The 17442-nt window shown below is 45.6% G+C and overlaps 1 protein-coding gene across 1 annotated transcript; it reads right to left on the bottom strand.

Annotated features, from left to right (window-relative positions):
- LOC119399223 (uncharacterized) lies at positions 1 to 10831 on the bottom strand. Its single transcript, XM_037666040.1, has 8 exons — positions 10555 to 10831; positions 7808 to 7974; positions 5878 to 6135; positions 5566 to 5650; positions 5213 to 5371; positions 3792 to 4192; positions 3006 to 3096; positions 1 to 84 (listed from the first exon to the last, which is right to left on the bottom strand). The coding sequence occupies exons 1-8, from the start codon at positions 10684 to 10686 to the stop codon at positions 1 to 3; spliced, it is 1377 nt and encodes a 458-aa protein (XP_037521968.1). The 5' UTR covers positions 10687 to 10831.
- Positions 10832 to 17442: the final 6611 nt, after the last annotated feature.

Raw genomic sequence — 17442 nt, 5'->3', positions numbered from 1 at the left:
TTACAACTTTGTCATTAAGGGGGAGCCCATTCCGTTTCCTTCAGAAGTTTCTTCTTCCAGCTCCACGCAGTCCTTCAAAACGATCTGTATTCAAAACAGCATTAAATAAAAGGGTAAGAATAGCCCTATGTATGCACTATGCAGCGCTGTCACTACGTACAGTCCGAATCACACTTGTCTAGAGCCGCCGTTTTTCGCAAAAATGTGCAGGGACCGATTCTGTAATTATGTCAAGCATGGTCATATCGCATGCTATGTCATACCGCATGCTATGTGACACCAGCAGGCAGAAAAAGAGTGTTCCACACTCGCCGCCATGGCTACGATCGGCGCTGAATAACACTCCCAGGTTTAAATGCACAAATATACCCGATGAAGTGGACAGGGTGTGACCGCCACTGTAGCTCAATTGGCAGGGCATCGGATGCGTTATTCGAAGGTTGCAGGTTCAATCCCTGCCGGCGGCAAGTTATCTTTTCGTCCGCTTTACTTTCTTCACATATATATCATAATTACTACAAATAACATCCCCAATACTTTTCTTGGCATTAGTGCCTGTTAGTTCTTATTAATGGTAAGTCCTTGTACCATAATTCAAGCATGAAGGAAGCTTATAGCTAACACGAGGTAACAGCTGTGGATGGCACCAGCGTCCCAGCCATGCATTGAGAAGTGCGATTCAGACTGTCCTCAGTAGTTCAGCACTTTGAAACCGTTGCATCAGAGAGGGATGAAATGCCTTCCAGCTCTCTGGTAGTTACAATTTTTGAAACAATCAAAGAACTATGCTAGTTACAAGTCAATACACCACTGCAGTCCATGACATGATTAGGGACATACAAAACTACGTGACATACTTAATCATGAAGAATCTACCCAGAAGCCACAAGAGCAAGTGTCAGATTTCATAACACAATTCCTTGAATTATGGTATCAACAGTATGAAAGTGCCACGAGACACAATGCACGCAGCCGCGATCTAAACAAACCGTCGACAAAGGGCTGTGAGCAACAAGCAGCTGAAAATTGCTTATGAAGGCGACGCTTTTTAGCAAAGCACTACGGCCCTGCCTCTTTGAAGTGTCCTTGTCTATATATAGGTGCCACAGAACTGAAATAATAACAATAACTGTTGGGGTTTTACATCCAGAAACCCTGATATGGTTAAGAGGGGCACTGTAGTGGGGGGCTCCAGGAATTTAGACCACTTGGGTTCTTTAACATGGACCTAAATCTAAGTACATGGGCCTCTAGCATTTCACCTCCATCAAAATGCAGCTGCTGCGGCCAGGATTTGACCCCGCGAACTTTGGATCAGCAGTCGAGCACCATAACCACCAGACCAGCGTGGCAGGTAGGCGCCGTGGAAAGTTGCATGGAAACTTCCGCAGCAAATTGTAGATGCAGCCAGCCAGGCAGTGTGTTAGGACTGCAGTTCAAATACTGTCTACCCTCGTTCCTCCCGACAGCAATAGACGTAAAACAAAAACAACAACCACTGTCAGTTGTCGGCACAAACGGTTTAAATAGAAACAATAGATGTGGAGGACAGCTGTATTTACACACCCCCAGGCTTTTCATCAATATACTGTGCTTGGAGTAATAAAGGAGCCTGGTAACTAGGGTGTTTTGGCTCGAAAATACCTTAACAGGGTAGCCAATCTTACGACTTTTACGGTCCTATAAATGAGGACACTCTCTTAACACCTAAAAAAAGCAGTACTTTTGCAGACATAAAATTTTGCGAATAAAATAGCCAGCATCCCTAAATATTGCATAGGTTTATTCCATAGATTTCACGGAAATTTTATACCATGAAGCTAATCATGTTTAGCTTTCTTTTATCACGCGCAGATAGTGCTACGACACCACAATGCCATTTTCCCCTACAATACGGCAAGTAAAAGTGACAAGAAGCCTTGCAGGAAAGCCAACTTTAATACTTTGCTGAATTTTTTCTTTATGTTTACTAAAGAATATTCTTTTGAGTGTACACTTTTGTTTCTATTTAGTGCGGCACTTTTAGAGAGAAAAAAAAAATAAGTCAGTTGATTTGGAAAGTCCTTTAAAAAAAATAAAAGCCAGTTCCACCCAGAGTGAAAGCTGTACAAACTGCGGAGCACTGATTCGCCTGTGTCTCCCTTGTGTTTATCTGCTCTTTTCTGTTCTTTTCAAGTGATTATGTGATACTTTATATCCTTTTCTGTTCTATAGTCTCATTTTTACCGTCAACGTCGCTTTTTGGGCTAGCTGGTTAAATGCATCAAAAGGTAACACAGCGGTAGCAGAGACATCTTCCACATCCATTTCTGCTAGCGCTACGTTACCTATTGATCCTTTCTACTGTTTGCTGCTCCAAGCATGGTGCATATAGCACCCGGCGCCGGCGTTTCACCTCCACTTCTTTCTTCCGTACATCTGTGAGTGACTCATGATAATGGCATTTCAGTGGCATGGACAGCAGAATTTGCTCTACGCTGACACTGGTATTCATGGGCAAGCGCGCTCGCGTTCCAACCATGCAGCCTGCTTGCTTAAGTGTGTCAGACGTGGGACCTGCATGACGTCAATGCGAGACATGGGACTGTGTGATGCCAACGCGAGATATGAGGCGAGGAGAGTTCGGTCCCTGAAACTGCTCCACAGTTATAATAATTCTGGATGTAAAGGGTCATCGAAAGTTCACATGGAAACACAGATTTATTCCAAGGAGTGGGATAGGTTTCAAACAAGAGAAAGTGCCTCAGAACAGGCTGGCCGACGTTTCGACAGGTGGACCTATCTTTGTCAAAGGCGCCTTGTCAACCTTGGCGTGTTAGTCTTAAAGGGTTAGTGTTGACGTCATGTCCAGCGGTGGCGCTTGTCTGCGGCACTTTCTCCTGTTTGAAACCTATCCCACTCCGTGTATCCGTCTGTCGGCTCCCTTCTTGATCTTAGATTTATTCCAAAGGTTGACACAACTCTTCTGTTAATCATGAGTCAACTATAACAAAAAGACTTGTTACCTTTCCTGCTTTTCTTTTGCCATTTGAAACGCGTGGATTTTTCTGAAACACACCACCCACGGCTCCTTTGATTTGTTCGCTTTTTGAGTGCCTGCATGAAATAAACAAACGCACCAACAAAGTAGCTGACAACAATGTGGAATTTTATACAGCACTGATGCAATGCATAAACTATGGAAAATGCACTATGGAAAATGCTGTAGTGAAGGGCTATGCAAATTTTAACTCACGGCAATCCGTTATAGATAGTTAAATCTTTATATAAGGAACTTCAATATAACAAAATTCGCAATCTAGTAAGCTAGTTAAGTTTTTATACCTTCACATCTATGAAACACCATTTTTAATCAATGTAGCCAAGTGCCTTTATCTGAGAATCGAACATAACAAAGTTTCACTGCTACCTCAGGGCAATACAAGGCCATAAACTGAAGCTTCTGCTGGTGCCAGTGGTCATAAGTTGGCTTGCTCGTGCTTTTTGTGAAAGCATTTCTCAAATCACGCGCTGCATGATGGAGAGCGGTCACCAAAGCAGAGCAATGTTTTCTGGCAACAGAAGCTGGGAAAGGGTGCCCCTCAATAATGGTGTAAGATGTATGCTCTTAGGCAAGGACACTCGCGAGACGCGATCGATTAGGTAAAGTAACAATGCCGCGTGCTTATCGGTCTGGTGATGGCAGCGGATACCTATTGGTGGGACTAAAACCTCTGAAACTTCATAAAGTAGCGAACACTCTCCTCCTGTGGTTAACATATGCAGTGGCGATGACTTTTTTTGAACAGTACCTGACTTCCTCTGTTGGTTCATCACAGCTTTCACTATCGTCCAGAGAAGCCCGACTCTCTAGCTGTGCCATCAGTGCCTCCGACGCTTTTTCATCAGTGCACATTCCGAGCAGGCTGGACACGGTGACATCCTCCAGCGCGGCGTCGGAACGGTCCGGGCAATCAATCAATTCCTCATCGTCCTCAAAGTGTTCGCTCATCTCCAGACATTCCGTCGGGTCTGACACAGGGCACGCCACCACGGAGTCCAAAGGCGTGGCTTCTGAATCACCGGCTATATCGGCCTCAGCGGCGTGAGCAGACGTGTTCATGAACTCACTGAGATGCTCCTTCTGGATTGACTTGTCCTCAGAGACACACGAATTGGCTGATGAACTCGATGGCGTCTTCTTGTTGGCAAGCTGCGAAAAAAACAAAGAAATGACATAAATTCAACATACATGCTGAAGCCTGCATGAACTGGTAAAGTGGATGCTACCGCTTTAGGCCTGTGGCTTTGTACCAGTCATGGAGAGTAACCAGTCGGATACAACTTAAGAGGTCGGAGAGGCCTTAACCAGATGGCCAAAGCGCAGCAGCCAATCGCCTCCACGACTAAACAAATACAGACGACTCTCAGTAAACGGAAACCTCTTAATTGAAACTGCTGCCTGAACGAAACAACTGCATCTACTTGGTTTTGTACTTAGTTTCTGCACCCCTGATCATCTCTCAGTAAACGGAACTCCTGTTAAACGAACACATTTTCCTGGTCCCTTCAGGTTCCATTTAACGTGAGCCTACTGTGGTCCCACTCATGCACTAGACAATGATCTCTGAGGGCAGTCGCCGGCTGTCTGGCTAATGACGTCAGTCTGGAGTGCGCACCCATTGGTGCAGGCTCACATGCATCCACCTTTGAGGAGTGAATGCCGCCGACTTCTAAAGCTGTATCTGGCTATAGTCACTAATAATGCATTATTAGCAGGAACCAGTTACTTCTTCATTAAGTAACCTTTAACTGCCACTTGTTACTTTTTATTTAAGCAACATGTAACAGTAATAATGGTGCTTTCTACACAGTGATGGGAACTTTAGGGTTACTAAAAGAGATATGAAAAATAATGACTTTATATTAAAAAATAACAATAACACTGATACGTAAACTGATCCTAGAAGGGGGTTATCTTTGGCACAAATCTAAATCAAGATAATATACATTGATTGCATTTGCAGCACTTTGAGTACTGTTCTTCCAGCAACAAAAGAAAGAATCCATTGACATAGTCAGCGGAAACTGGAAAAAAGGTAATTCGTTGAAAGTGGGAAATCAGTTTGGCAAAAGCTTACATAACTGTAACAGGGTTACTTTTCTGCTCCCCGTAACTCTAGCTGCAACACTGTTACTTTTTGCTGGTGCCTTCACTGCTTTGTGTACTCACCGCATGCTGTGCGTGAGCGTAGGTGTGCTCGTCGTCGGCATCGGCCTGCGACAGGTCGATTCCAGACGTTTCCTGCGCTTCGACCGCAGCAGCTGAAGCCACTGTGAGGTTCTCGCGTTCACTTTTGAACCAGCTCCTCAGGGCGATCAACCAGCGGCGCTGTGACAGTGAGATGCAAGCAAACAAGACACTGGCACTTCAGATAGACACAACCTTCATATAACTGGCCATTTGGTGTTGTTCTCAGCACTTCAAAAAATTTGGTAAAATAGGCAAAAATTGCAGTTTTCAAAGGTGCGAGAATGTTCTAAGGTTGTGCTGTCTGATATTACTGTATGAAGATATCACCTTACCCTGTTGTACTTTCCTTCCATCACGTGTGGGTACTTTGCCACCAGTGAGTCAAGTACCTGGTTGTACAGCCTTGGTGTTGGATATCTGCAAAAAGGATTCAAAAATCACTATGCAATGCACAACAGCAATAATCCTTTGAGCAAAGCCTACTTGATCTATTAATAGCATAAGCCCCTCTAGCTGAACCTAGTCACAGAACGTTACATGCAAGGCAAAAATACCTATGCCAAAGTCAAAAGCCAATTTTTTTCCCTGATAACACCTGATAATGCGGAACCTGCAGAAGAATGGTGCAAGGCTAACACACTCACGGAGTCATCCTGTAGCAAGCCTTGCAGAGAACAGAGATGATGTGCGTCTTGACTTTTGCAGTGACTGGCCGCTTGCTCCGCAAAAAAGTGTCGCACCAGATGCCGAAGGATGGAGGCAGCACGAAGTTGACAGAGTCATCGCTGTCGTGCATTGACGTGTGGCTTATGGCAGTGTTATCAACTTGCATCTCATCACTGCCGCTCACTTGCCTGTAGGACAGAACTGCAGACGGTGCGTCTTCAGTTTGTGTCAGGATCCTGCATAACACGACGGGCACGCAAGACAATGATCCACAAAAAGAGCACACACACAGGACTCTACAATCATGAAAGGCAGCGTGCTCGAGCTGAAAGTTGCTCTTGGACTACGGACAAACACTGCCTGTGCATTTCGTACAGCTAAACTTTTGAACTTCTTTGTAAAAAGGACACTGGAAAAAACTTTCGCTGCCGAGATTTTCAGCCCTATTGATAGCTTGTGTGCTCTCAATTTTAGCACAACACTTATTCTTGTCCACATGCACCAACCTTAAGAAAGCTTAACGGTTAGAGTGCCTAATCACGGAATGGTGACGCGGACAATGTCGTCAGACATTCATAATCATATTTTTCTATCTTTGGCAATTATGGAGTCATATACACACATGTTGCAAACAGTGGGAGGTAAGCGCAAGAGCACTTCGTGTTTTAGCGTGCTGGTTTGCTGCGCATGTGTGCACTCCACACGCATGCGCCGCGGCTCAGCATGTTCCACTAGTCGCCGCGAAGACAGTGCTGCTTGTCAGCATGCAACTTTTTTTTACCACGTAAGCAGCACAGAATTAAGCGGGGGTGGATGATAATGACACACATACTCTAATTTTGAGTGCTAATGACGATGTGCATGAAAGCATCTGACTATACATAAATGTACACTAAAGTGAATGACTCCATAATCTAGCTTCAAGGCTCTTCTGCGAGGCTGCGCGACATACCAGTTTATTACGACTAGCGATTTAAAAATATAAATCCTACTACTATCACGAAAATGATGCTTGAATCTGCCACTATAATTCACAGTCTTTTCATTTCCACGAGGATCTATTCACACGTTCTGGCCAGTTGTAGGTCCCTTTAAGCCTAATCAGGCCAGCCCTCGTAACGGACCCTTTTCATAATCCACAAATGCACTTCCCTGTGCTGCATACTCGCCCATCTAATGGTGCCACCTGTCATGCTTAAAGGGGAGACGAGGTCCTAGTTCCAGGTGCTGGGGCTTGTTTGTTATGCGTGTTTATGTCGAGAGAGCTGAGTCTACATTTTCAGCATCAAAGCACAAGCAAACTGCTCTTGAACACACTGTTTGCTGTAAGTGACTAGTCACCATTAATTGGGCTAACTGCATTGAGGGAAAGCTAGTTTTAAAATTATGAAAAGGTCTGTTACAATTATGAATAAATTGCTCATACTGATCTCTTATGATGTCGTGTTGCAACAGAAAATGAACGAAAATATTTTTGTACAAATTAGTGTGGCGGCTGTAATTGAGCTGGGGACATTCTGATTGCAGAAAGTACATTGATTAACGGCAGTCACACAGATCAACACGTCCAACCACTTGTCAAACATGCTAGTGCACCCCTCTAACATAAAGCTATTTTGTATTTAATTCTCTGCATGAAGCTAATGTATCTAAATGTCTTTGGTTGGAAATAAGACGGTGGCCAAACGCTGTGTTGGACATTTTATCTTTTTGTCACCAATCTGAAATATCCAAAGGCAGTTCCATCTCTAAATGAGAATCGGCTCGTGCAAGATAGGGTACATTGGAGATTATTCAGAGGTTTTCGTCTTATAGTGGACGTGAAAATAGGCATAGAATGACGATGATGATGGAGACACTGACAGAACGAGATGTTCGATTAAATTGCAGATATTGAACAACACTTACGGATTTTGTGGACAAGAGGGCGCGACGTACTGACCACCAGTAGCCACTGCTGCATTGCATAGAACTGAAACACTCCTTGAGACGACGCGTAGCTTTGCTTTGTTTGGAATTTCGTCTTCAGGTACAAGGTCGACAAAGTCATCCAGGTCGGTGTCAAACATCTGAATCTGTTTGGGAAACGAGATTACATTTCGTTTCTTAAAAGAAAAAAGGAAGTTTTACGGGTGCGATACATAGCAGTCAATAACAAGGCATTATGCATTTTAATCAGTGCACTGTCTAAGCAGAAGGAGCTTGATGTGGGCGAGTTGGTGTAGCATATTGGAAAATGTAACGTTGCACAAACCACACAAGGACTAGAAAGAACTGTGGTAACTTCAGTGAGCGAAAAATTTGAATTAAATGGAGGAGGGCAGGACTTTACTAAAGAGGTATCTCATAATAATTGAATACAATTTCTAGACATTTCCTTAACGTTTCAGAAGAACTATGTGTGCTGGCAGTATTCTCCTAGATCTTTAAAACCGCTGTTAAATTTTTCGTCGAAGCACTCGAAGGTTGTAAAAAACGGTATTGGGCATGTCTTGCCTTATGTCGGCCCTCACCAAGTCGTGTGAGCACAAAATGAGAGATAGCTTTAAAGCACAGGTTATGCTTCCTTTAGACGTAGGTTATCCTCGTGATGCAGTGGCCACTGTCGCTGAACGTTTAAAGAAGTCCATTATGTTAAGTCCAAGCATGGTTGCAGAAAGCGATAGGAAGAAACGTGTCGTAGGTATACCGTACATTCATTGCGTATCTCACAGGCTAAAGATAGTAGGAAGTAGATACGGCGTTAATGCTGTTTTCACGGCTGCCAATAAGCTAGGTAAGATTTGTGCCGCTGTGCAGAGGAAGAATGAGCAGGTAAAAGACAAGAAGTGGACCGATATTTGTTTCGCAAAACACACCAACAAATTCACTGATTGCCGTACGAGTGTGGTGTATAAGGTCCCTTTTAGCTGCGGCCGCTTCTACGTAGGACAGACGGGCTGCTGCATTAACCAGAGATTATTGGAATATAAGAGATCACTAACAGGAGGCTTACCTTCTAATCTATCTTTACGTTGTCGAGAATGTAAGTGCCTGCCAAAAGTCGATGAATGCGCAGTGTTGTAGCGACATAGGAACGAAGAAACGCGCCTGATGATTGAGGCATGGCATATCGAGAATAGATGCAGCGCATGTGTGACCCAACCGTCGATTAACTTGCATAAAGATGAAATGAAATGCCTTAACAGTTATCTTCCACGTAGACCTCCACGCGTGCCGGAGTGGTAGGTTCACCTATTGCATGGGCATGCGCAGATAAGTTTTCGTGCCCTCTTTCTTTTCCACCGTTGTGCGTCTCTTCAGTTGTTAGTCGGCGTTTGTGGTGTCCTGACTTCTTTCTTTTGTCCATGGTTGCACGCCCCGTCTTTTTAGAATCAAACAATGTGTTTGAAGTTCCCTGTGGCACGCATTTTTAAGAGCGAAGTGGTTGGTTCTAGCTCGGCGTAAAAGGTTATGACCTAAAACTATCATCATCATGGACCGGCACACACTCTCTTCGTCCTTTTCTTCATCTTGTGCTTCGTTCCCAGAACGCATGCGACAATTTCTCCGGCATGGCCTGTAGTAACCCTGATGGTTGAGAGACAGAGTACAGAGAGAGAGAAAGAAACAGGGAGGGACAGAAAGAAATAAAAGAGGAAAAAGAAATTTTTGCAGAGAAAAAAGTTCTTCACGAGGCGGGATTCGAACCCACGTACACTGATCCGAAGGTGAGTGTCCTAAACCCTCGGCTATCCAGGCACGCCAGCAGAGCATAGCATAGTCTTTTATAGTAGTGTAGCAAGGGGGTGGCAAATGGATGTGAGCGTGAGTAGGAGAGATGTGATGGTGAGGAGGAGGGAAAGAAAGGGATGAAAGAGGAAGAAAGATAGAAAAAAGAGAGGCACAAATAGAAAAAAAGAGAAGAAAGAAAATTAGCAAAACTTAACAACCCAGGACTACATAGGTGCCCATCAGCTCCGCTCTCTCTTTAGCATTGCGCGCGTTTGATGCAAGATACGCATTTTTTTTTCTTTACTGTCTCAAAGCCATAAATTTTATTCTTACTTCAGTGACACCTCGGCATGCAGCGCGTCGGATCGTTAGAAAGCACCGAATCAGGGAGTAAAATGCGTAATATGCGCATACCTTTGAATGCCTTTGAAAAATAAAAAAATATTGCATGAACTTGAAACCCGTCTATTAGTGCGCGTATGTCGTTAATAAATCCAGCTAAATGCGTGTCACGTGAGTAGCCCTTGCTAAAACCGTGCTGATGCTTGAAAATAATGCTACGGTCTTCATGACAGTTGAGGACTTGCGTGTGGATGAAGTGCTCAAGTGGTTTACAAATAGTGCTGGTCAAGCCCGTAGCCAAGGGGGGGGGGGAGGCACGCCCACCCCCCCCCCCCCCACCGAAATTTTGATGACACATGGTGTTTTATCGAAAATATATCATGAAAATGGGCGTTTTTCTCAAATAGTGAAGGTTTTCAGCAAGTGCCCCCCCCCCCCCCCCCCGAAAAAAATTCCTGGCTACGGGCCTGGTGCTGGTATATCAGGGGCAATACGGCCGCATACATGCTGCATGCGTTTTGCTGCAAGCTCTTGGTTCACTTGCGACTATCCACAAGTCACAGCAGTTGGAACATGCAGAGGGTGCAAGGAAAATCTACCAGCGTGTTTTCGAGATTGACATCCACGATTGCCGTCAGTTTCTCCAGGAACTCCGCGTAGGTACCCGTCGCCAGCTTCAGCTTTCGCCGATTGCCGTTTTGTAATATGACGAGGCAGAAGACGTCTCCCATTTTGGCGACTCATCAGCACACAAGATCAACACATTCATACGCGGGCAGCCGGCGCGGGAAAGTGGCCGGAAATAGCGAAAAGTTGGTGGTCAAACTGGTCAAACGGAACTAGTCAAACCCGAGAACTAATGTTTACAAAACCCGTTTCTGTCAACGTTGATTTATAGTTTCAACGTGAACCAAAGTTTATAGTTTTATAAACGTTGGTTATATAGAACAAGTTCTGTAAACGTCGTTCTATACTATATATGTTCTAAACAAGGGCGTCCGCAGAAATTTTTCCAGGGGGGTGCACCCATTGGGGGAGGGGGGTCACTACCGTGACTTGACCGGCAAGGTTAGGCAGCAATAATATGTAATAACGTGCGAAGTTGGCTGGCAATCCTGAAGGCCGTTTTACACGGATATGCGGACCTTTTGTGTGCTAACGAACGTGTGCAGCTTATTGCTACTGCATTAAGATATACGAAATTCCAGGGGGGGGGGGGGCAGCCGCCCCTCCGGACGCCCGGAGGGGCGGCTAACAACGTCGTTCTAACAACGTACCTGAGAACTACAGTGTACTGCGGTTGAACGGTGCTGTTAAAAAAAAACATGGGAGCCACGACGTATGTTCAGCCACTCCAATAACTATGTGACATCGGCTGTATTTCATATTACGGGACCGTATTCGTATTTCTCGTGTACCTTCGTGGCGCGCGCCGTCCTCATCCATTCTGAAGGAAAGGCGTAGCAACAAGTGGGGTGGAAGGTGACAGACTCCCGCCCCAAACTTTTCACTTTGTATGCACATCGTCCCACTCATGGTGGCAGTAAAGAAGCCGGCCGAGAAGAGACATGAAAGCGAAATGGACGAAGCCGAGGGATTTGGCCGCCGTGGCCGAGGGCCACGGCGGCCAAATGCTGAGCTGCAGAGCGCAAATTCGGTACGGGACATAGAAGAGTACACACGGCACACAAAGGAAAGGATTACATTTGTCCTGCGCTGCGTGTGCTCTGCTGAGCCCCGTACCGAATTAGCGCGCTGCATGCATATTAGCATATATTAAACGCGCACATGCAAACTCGCACGATCACTCAAGGCCCTCCCAGAATGAAATCCTTGCCACTCCCGTGAACGTCATGAACGGCTAAAGAAATGACATTCATATTATAGTCAGTCTATTTAAAAAATGCAGGCTAGATTACATTCGACGCACTGTGGGATTCGATGTTGGGGATGAATTGAACACTGATCCGGAACTACATGAAACGCGAAAAATGCAAAAAAAAAAACGTATATATTGCCGTAAAATGTTTCGGAAACTCTACACTGGCGTATGTCTAAGATCGAGCGCACATTCTGAACAAACCGAGCTAGGAATAAAGTACATATTGCCTGAACAACGTCCGCGTCCATGCACAAAAACGTTATGAGTAAGCAATCCTACAAGCGGGTTGCCAGCTGCATTGAAAAGCGTCCGAAAACTCCGCTAGGTGCACAAAAAAATTCACCAACGATTGCGATACTGCCTAATGCGAATTCTGAGCGCAGCTTCGTGTTGAGGCAACGCCAATTGTGTTTGAAGTTTTGGCTATCCGCAGGTGTAGTAATGTAACATTCGTTACATATTGTCACATGCAGAAACTGCCAGCGCTTGAGTGCTAAGCTGCGGCCGTGGCAATAAGCCCACCATTCTGTGCATTGCGTGCGTCGTGAACCAAGCGAAACGGCGACAGCCCTGCTGCAGTGCACGTGCCAGCCCTGCATGCGCACGAGCTCCGACCGAGAGGCCAGCGCGGGTGGCGGAGGAAGAAAGCGAGGTTAGAGGCCAGTGGCTGGTGATATGGACAGACTCCGCGTTCGCTCTATCGGTATTACGCCGACGGCGACGCCGCTCAACGCAGAAACGGGCGCCTAGAAGCTGCGCTCTAAAAACCAGTTGGTCGGACGAGACGTCGGGCAGGCCAGGCAGCCGATTGTCGAGGTTCCAGACCACCTTACGTGCAACATCTCGCGAAAGGCGCGCAATCAGGTGTTCTGCCACCGCTTGCTCCAGCGCAGCCTTTCGCTCGAGTCTTCTCTTGCATATAGTGGCCAGCGGGAGCTGGTCCGTCGGGCACGGGACGCGGCAGCGGCTGTTGGAGCTTTGGACTGAGAGCCACGCCCGACATTTCTCAATAGTTGTAATAAAAAGAATTTTTTTATCCGTCTCTCTTGCGTATACATTTTTAAATCGTTTGGCATGTTTCTCTCGACGTCGTCGAGGCAGAAGCGGCGGTAGAATTTTACGGGAGTTGGGGACGCGTCCACGACAAGCGAGTCTCTTCGGGGGGGGGCAAGGAGGCCGGGGTGTTATGCGATGTACCTTGACTACGTCTGCGCTTGGGGGGGGTAATATCCCCCCCCTTTCCTGCCCCTCCTGGTACCGCCTCTGATGAAAGGAAAAGCAGGGTCGAGTGTTGAAAAATTGACAACCCCCCGTTTGTAGCACGAAGCCACTAGGGAAGTCGATTGCTCAGAAAGAATGCTTCTTTCAAGTTACAGATGAAGAGTATGAGTTCGCCCTCGCGATGCCACTTGCTAGTTTCCTGGTGATCTCAAATGGTAGAGCGGCCACCCCGGAAAGGCTTTTTTCGCAACTATAAGAAGCTTTTTGCCTGAGAAATTGGCATGGATTTCCTTGTGGCTTCGTGATACAAGCAGGTGGCAAATTTCCCTTTCTTAACCATTCCGTCGCCTTGCGGGACTGATTTGCAAAAAAAAATTAGTTCTGCTAATCTGAGTTCGAGGCTACATGATTGGAAAATATATTTGCTCGCGCATGCGCAGTAGCACTTTTGCAATGTCGATATGAGCTGAATGCTTTTGCTGATAACAAATATTTTCGGGTGACAAAGAGCACTTGCCAAAATATGACCACAATTAAAGGGACACTAAAGTGAAACTATGAATTGGTTTAGATAAGTGGTACTCTGAGAGTTCCAATCTCGTTACTTTTACCATATTATAGGTTTGTTTATTAATAGATTAGAAAATCACGGCCGAAGTTTCATTTTTAAATCTCTGATGGTGACGTCACGGATTTCAAAGTGTTTTTTAGCATTTTGGCCCCATATGCTCAACGAAATTTCCTGAAACTTAGTATGTTAAGTCTATGGCTTCCTCAGAAGACCGTTTACTTCATTTTTGCCGACTAGGAAGGCCCTTGAAGACGACGTCAAAATCTACGGCGTCATGGTGACCGGTGCGGCGGGGACTTCAAGGTGGCGTCGCCTCCCACACTTTTTTGCGCGTTTTCTCAGTTACCAATTGTGTATACTGGCAGCAAGCGTGGTTTTTGGTATACTGAAAGAGTAATTTACTAATACGAAAAAAGTCGTTTTTCTCTTTCGTGTTCCTTTTAAAGCGAGAGAGTGTGTGTGTGTGTGTGTGTGTGTGTGTGTGTGTGTGTGTGTGTGTGTGTGTGTGTGTGTGTGTGTGTGTGTGTGTGTGTGTGTGTGTGTGTGTGTGTGTGTGTGTGTGTGTGTGTGTGTGTGTGTGTGTGTGTGTGTGTGTGTGTGTGTGTGTGTGTGTGTGTGTGTGTGTGTAAATCGTTAAATCGGCGCCTAAGGAAGGGCGAGATTTAAGTACTGTAATATAAGCGCCGGTTCCTGCGTAGCTCTGTTCTCTCTGTGTTGCTGTTGGTTCACTCGGTGTCGCCCGTAGCTTCGCGATGTCTTGTTCGCACTGTAGCGACGCGCAATGTGCGGTGGCTTCTTGTGTACATTTTTAAAAAAAGAAAAAGATATGTACCTTCGTGCCTGTCCTCATTTCGCTTGTCCTTTTTTTTTCTGCCGTTTCGTACTGCTGTCGTATTGATGATAATAAAGAAATATTGAACCTGTCAATCGACAGCGTGGTGCGCTGTCCTTAATCTTGTGTTGGTCGACTTGGTATGAAGAAAAAAGAATAAATTTCGAAAAGAAAGGAGTTATGCGACATGTCCATAGAAGGACATACAGCATAATTCCATGCAGAATGCGAGAATTCTTCTCGTTCCGTTCTGTTAATTTTTTGCCGCCCTCGGCGACAAGTTGCCGATCCCGGTGATTGCAGCGCTCAGGTTTCACGCGAGTCTGGTGAAGGGCAAGCAGAGGAAAATGAAAACGGACCATTTTTAAATGGGTCGCGCATTTTGCGAAGTTCCGTTTAATTTTTCTCTATCGCACGGTGCGCCCATTGGTCGATCCCAGCGATAGCGGTTGTGTACGAGCCAGTACGTGTCGAAATGGCAAAACTTTAAGGCGAAAGCCTCATGGAACACGAATATAGAGAGATTTAGATTTTTACTTGGGCATAATAAATACACGGTTTGCCCACGAGGTAAGCCAAATGGGAAAGGGAAGTGAAAGCGAGGAGGAGAGAAAGGAGGAAGGTAATGAAAGTAAGGGTGAAGAGGAGGGAAGTGGGAGTTCAGAGGTTTAAGTTCCTAGCTAGGCCCTGCCTCACTCAGCAGCAGAAATAGCCTGCCGCCTTCGCGCCGCGCTCACGAGAGGAATCACAAAGCGTGCCAAAGCGTGGCGCAAAGCGCGCCACAAAGCGGCCACGACGTCACGTTGACGCAGCGACACAATTGGCTTGAGGGGGTTCCTTTGACGGCGAAATGCCGAACTGCTCTTGACTTGTAACCTGGTATACAGCATAATCGCTAATGCAGCAACTATGAACACTTGGTAACAGTATACCACTTAGTAGCATCACTATAGTGCGCTAATATTGACTGTGGCCGTCAACACGAGTGATGCAATAAATCACGTGGTGACGTCATCATGACGTCACATATAGGCAAAACTTGTGATGTTACCGTATGACGTCAAATGATGACGTCATCAGACGACATCGTCGCTTGGTCAAATGATGGGCCGATCGCGGAGTCAGTGCAAAACAGTGATAGTTGCAGAGAGCTTTCGTGGGGGGGGGGGGGGGGGGGTTTGAATACATCTAGAGTTACTGCATATACCTGTGCAGTAATTACTCTAAATACGTCGACTAAGAAAAAAAAAGATGGATTTCGCCTTCGAATCGAATTCGGGGAATGCATATAAGTATCCTGCGAGTTTTATTTGAAAATGACGCTGGATGTTAGAAAATGCGGCCCAGCTGCGAAAAGTACAGAAGACTTCGATGTATACTGTGTCGTTTCAGAATGAACTGAAGTACGTTGCTTTGCTGAAAGGCTGGTTATTGTAGGAGTCCGTGTTTGGAAATCCGAATACATCAAGTTAAAGCAATAGCTACGCCCTCGGTGCTCGCCAGTTGGTCCAAATGACGGTAACGCGGCTAAATTCAATATGCACAAAAAACAAAAAAGTTTTGAACGATCGCTGCAATCCCTCAACCTTGTGCTCGGGTTTTTCTAGTTGCCTGCGTCTTTTCTGCGGACAACTTCTTTACGTATGCACCGGACGACTGCTTTGAAAACGGGACTCTTTCTCCGAGCCGAACGCAAGGAATCGCTCGCGCGAAGACCTCTGAAAAGGCGCGATAGAGAAAGACGCGCAATGTTTGCGAGTGCATATTTAGAGCGCTCGGTGCGTGCAGATACGCATGGGGCGAAGTCGACTCGCACCATTGTGTTCAAGGCTTGCGCCTGCTGGAGCGTGCTGGACGACCACACTTTTTGAAAAGCGACGCCGTCTGCTAATTCGCCCTCTTCGGGTTCATAGCGTTGCGTCTATATATATATATATATATATATATATATATATATATATATATATATATATATATATATATATATATATATATATAATATATATATATATATATATATATATATATATATATATATATATATATATATATATATATATATATATATATATATGTATATATATATATATATTTGTTTGGAGAGGAGCGTGGCGCTCATATTTACATTTTGTATGTGCATATACACGCATACATATATACGAACGCAAGCATAGGCGAGCGCACGTGGGAGGGGTGTGCCCCCACCTAATCACCTATGGGTGGGGAAGGGGTGCGCGAAGTCTGCTCGATACATCTTTGGTTGGCGCAGCTCACACGGCATGCGAGGGCGGATAATTAAGAAGCACAGGACAGGCGCTGACTCGCAACTACCAAAGATGAACGCATACCAACTAGCTCACGTTTCCACTCGTCTGCTCCGTACTTTCACTCACTCGGTCGTGTCCCGTCATTGTTTAAAGAACAGGATTATACGGCCACGCAGGTTTCTGACGATAATGGCGGCCGAAGGCCCGTGAAATCTGCGTTCCGAAAACTGTTTACTTCCAACGCGGCTTTTGGGGCTAGTTGGTCATATGCATCAGAATGGGGCATAGCGCTAACACACACGGACGAGGAAGAGACAACAGGACATGGCGCTAACTTTCAACTGATTGTTTATTTTCGAAAGCAACAGTTAGCGCCTGTCCTGTTGTCTCTTCCTCGACCGTGTGTGTTAGCGCTATGCCCCATACTGATGTTTACTTCCCATCTGTGCTCCCGGAAAGCCAGGGACCAAAGGCAGGCCATTGTGAGAAGCCCCCCCCCCCTTTCTAATGGTGAACCCTGCTCACACCTATGAAGACACGCACGAGCAATGATAGAGGAGGTTAGACACCCTCCTCCGCCCCTTTAGAGGGACACTAAAGGCAAATATTAAGCCGACGTTGATTGTTGAAATAGAAGTCCAGAAACCTCGTAGCGCTATTTTTGTGTCAAGGAAATGCTTATTTTGAAGTAAAATCACGTTTTAGTGGTCCGCA

The sequence above is a fragment of the Rhipicephalus sanguineus genome, chromosome 7 (assembly GCF_013339695.2).
Source record: "Rhipicephalus sanguineus isolate Rsan-2018 chromosome 7, BIME_Rsan_1.4, whole genome shotgun sequence".
Taxonomy (NCBI): domain Eukaryota; kingdom Metazoa; phylum Arthropoda; class Arachnida; order Ixodida; family Ixodidae; genus Rhipicephalus; species Rhipicephalus sanguineus.
The sequence above is the reverse complement of the archived record's forward strand: the minus strand, read 5'-3'. Positions and strand labels throughout refer to the sequence as shown.

Excerpts from the sequence above, each read along its gene's own strand:
- LOC119399223 (XM_037666040.1), bottom strand. The coding sequence starts at position 10,686 with ATGGGAGACGTCTTCTGCCTCGTCATATTACAAAACGGCAATCGGCGA. Across the intron at positions 5,651-5,877 it reads GCTTGCTACAGGATGACTCC|ATATCCAACACCAAGGCTGT; the intron begins GTGAGTGTGTTA and ends TCCTTTTTGCAG. Across the intron at positions 3,097-3,791 it reads GAACCAACAGAGGAAGTCAG|GCACTCAAAAAGCGAACAAA; the intron begins GTACTGTTCAAA and ends TATTTCATGCAG.